The 3,188-nt window shown below is 37.4% G+C and overlaps 1 gene segment (V, D, J or C); it reads left to right on the forward strand.

Moving 5' to 3' along the window:
• Window positions 1–1,673: 1,673 nt before the first annotated feature.
• LOC129115272 (Ig kappa chain V region 3381-like) lies at window positions 1,674–2,347 on the forward strand. The segment is given in 2 exon segments: window positions 1,674–1,737; window positions 1,902–2,347. Coding segments are annotated over 2 exon segments (354 nt in total).
• The last annotated feature ends 841 nt before the right edge of the window (window positions 2,348–3,188 follow it).

Raw genomic sequence — 3,188 nt, forward strand, 5'->3', positions numbered from 1 at the left:
CTGCATTATCACCCTGATCTTGGTTCTCTCAGGCAGCAAACCCAAAGCCAATCCCATCTTTTTTCTAATTTATGTGCCGAAACTATTTTGCTTTCGACTCTAAAGCTTTCATATTTTTGACAAACGACTGGCTGTTCTTGTGTCTCTTTCCTAAACCATAATGTGACCTGTGATATTACTTCTTACATTTTAAGAAGTCTTTAGCGTTCAGGGATTGTTATCACTTAAAAATGTGCCAATTCACAGTAAACGCATGCAGATGATGAAGCATACTCACATCCTGAGTTACTTACCTCAGATTGCATGAGTCAGAATTCAATCCCATGTTTCCACATCCCTACATCCCCAGTCAGTGTTCTTAACCACTGAACCATTTCCAGCACCCATCAACCCAAAGAACCAGAGAGAGGAAGAGTATCAGACTGAAGCTGTAGAAACTTCATCTTCACCAACTTGCAGAGAAACAAAATTTACAGACTTCACACTGTTACGGATTCACACTGACATAATATATGACTCTAATTATTCTGAGTGCACTCACTACATCTTATTTATTTCTGATAGCTCAGCTGGTTGAGAAGGAATTTTACACTCTGAAGGTTGTTGGTTTAAATTCCTCCTGAACTGTATTGTCTTTCCTTCTTTGAATCCTTAGTGGGTTGTTTCATAAAGGTTTCTCTTATTGTGAAAAGCCTGTCTTGAATGAGCCAAACAAACTGAACGAGGTTCAGTCTGTTTCATGAAGACAATCAATCAATTTTTCTCAAGGGAGAAAATCAGTCCTAACTGGACACTCAGAGTGACCGATGTTTGGTTTATTCTTTATTTGGACGAAGAATAAATTCTTTTTTTTTTTTTACTTTCCTAACTGGAAGTGACTCATAACTGAGCTGAAATGTATCAGAGCAGCAGAGGAGTTTTAACCTTCCAGCAGCTGCTGATGGAGGTCACACTCGTGTTAATTTAACACTTGATGGAATTAAATGTATTCAGAGATCTTTTTGACTAAAAGCTAAATAATATAATGTATTCATCCATAAACACAACTTTGGGATGAAGCCCTGAATTTGATTGAAAATTAAAGTCTCTTTTAGGGATTTTTATCGCTTAAAGAAACCTTAAACCATGCAGATAATCTATTAAAAACCCTTCATAGGAAAGATAGGATTGGCTCAAATTAAAACATAAAACTTAAGTCTCAGCCTATATGGCACTGCATTGCATTTTCTTCGTTGGACGAAAACCCTACATGGCACCTTATCATGTTTTATCTACCATTGGAGGATCCAGAGGACTCTTTTGCTTCATTTATTTTCAAACATGATCTGACCACCTGAGATCGCCAGTGTCACAGCTGGATCATCTGGATTAACAGATTGGCACACGTGATTATGAGAAGACCTAAGGACCAAATACAAAATCAATCTCATGACAATCTGGAGTTGTTGTGAACCTGGACATCCAGCAGGAACAGCAGAGATGAGGAACAGAGATTCAAAAGTTTATATCTAGATGTAGCCTCCACTGATCGCACCTCATCTCTCCCTTTCAGTTTCACAAGGACAGCTGTGTGTTTGCCTTCTTAAATGTATTTTGCATTATTTTAATGCATCACTGCTCCTCACAGTTTTAAATTCTCATGTCACAGAAAGTCTGAACTGTTTTCATGCACTCACACTGAAAACGGCATCAAGATGAAGTTTTCAATGATTGTCATGTTGTGTTTTCTGAGTCGGGGTGAGAGATTTTGAAAAGTGACATTGTGACATTGTGAAAAGCATATTTTTTAAATAGATATAACTTTCCTTGCCTTTTGCCTCAAATATGGCTGTAACGTATGCGTTATTTATGTTAATCTTTACTGCTGATTCTCATGGATTGTATTCAATTTCTCATTTCAGAGACTTCTGCAAACAAGTTTCTGACTCAGACTGACAAATCAAAGTCCGTCAGTCTTGGAGGGACTGTGACCATCAGCGCCACAGGGAGTTCAGATATTGGTGATGATCTCAGTTGGTACCTTCAGAAACCTGGACAGGCTCCCAAACTTCTCATATACTCTTCATCATCTCTCTTCTCTGGAACTCCGTCTCGATTCAGTGGCAGTAGATCTGGTTCTGACTACACTTTAACCATCAGAGGTGTTGAGGCTAAAGATGCTGGAGATTACTACTGTATGGGTTTACATGGTGATGGAGTGTTCACACAGTGATTTAGAGCCGTACAAAAACCTCCTTCAGTTTGACTGAAGTGAGAACGGCCTGCTGGTGCAGGTGCAGAGTGTTGGTTGAGGGACTGTGATGAAGATAACTGGTCCAGTGAACACAACACAAGAGTCATCAAGCAGAACCACAATGAATCTTATAAAACTGAAAGAAACTTATTCATGCCATATAATATATGAATATGTTTATATTTAAAACTGATATTCTTGTCAGTTCATTCAGTGTCTTTATGAATAAGCTGGGAGGTTAGATTCTTGTTGGACCATAGCCTCTGATATAAAAAAAAAACTCCTTAACTGTAGCTCTAATGATGGCTGAACAAAACACTCTATAACATCAGTCCAAACAGAAACAAAATATCTATTTCATTACTCTCCTATCAGGTAAATACGGTTAATGAAATGACCACAGAGATATGTTTTCAAAGTGAGAAAACTGAGAAAAATTACTTTTTGCTTTAATTTCTCAACTTGACAGAGAAATGATGACTGTCTCCTTTAAACAAAGTACATTTTTTCACAGTTATATCAATTGATACAGGGTTAAATTAAATTATATATTTTTTCCTTAATTACAATTAACAAACTCATAATAAACATAATTGAATCATTAATTATATATCCACAGTTCAACCTGTCAGTAAATTAAATGAATTATAGAAGATATGTCATACCAACCACAGTGGACGCAAACTTATCCTCAAATCCTCACCTGCTCATCTAATACAAATATTTTCTACTATTCTATTAAGATCATATATATATTGTTAAACAGAGCAGTATTCCTCCTGATTTCATGGCCCACGTTGCCTTCAGTCTGTTGAGAGCAGAGGAATCATTTCCATAGAGAGGAGAGGCTTTGCATCGTCAGCTGATCCTCCAGTGAACTCAGAAGGTTTATAGTCCTGTGAGTTCAACAGGACTCAGATCTGTCGGTCAACACAGCAGGAACCACAACCACCAT

Source organism: Anoplopoma fimbria, unplaced genomic scaffold, assembly GCF_027596085.1.
Source record: "Anoplopoma fimbria isolate UVic2021 breed Golden Eagle Sablefish unplaced genomic scaffold, Afim_UVic_2022 Un_contig_11409_pilon_pilon, whole genome shotgun sequence".
NCBI lineage: Eukaryota > Metazoa > Chordata > Actinopteri > Perciformes > Anoplopomatidae > Anoplopoma > Anoplopoma fimbria.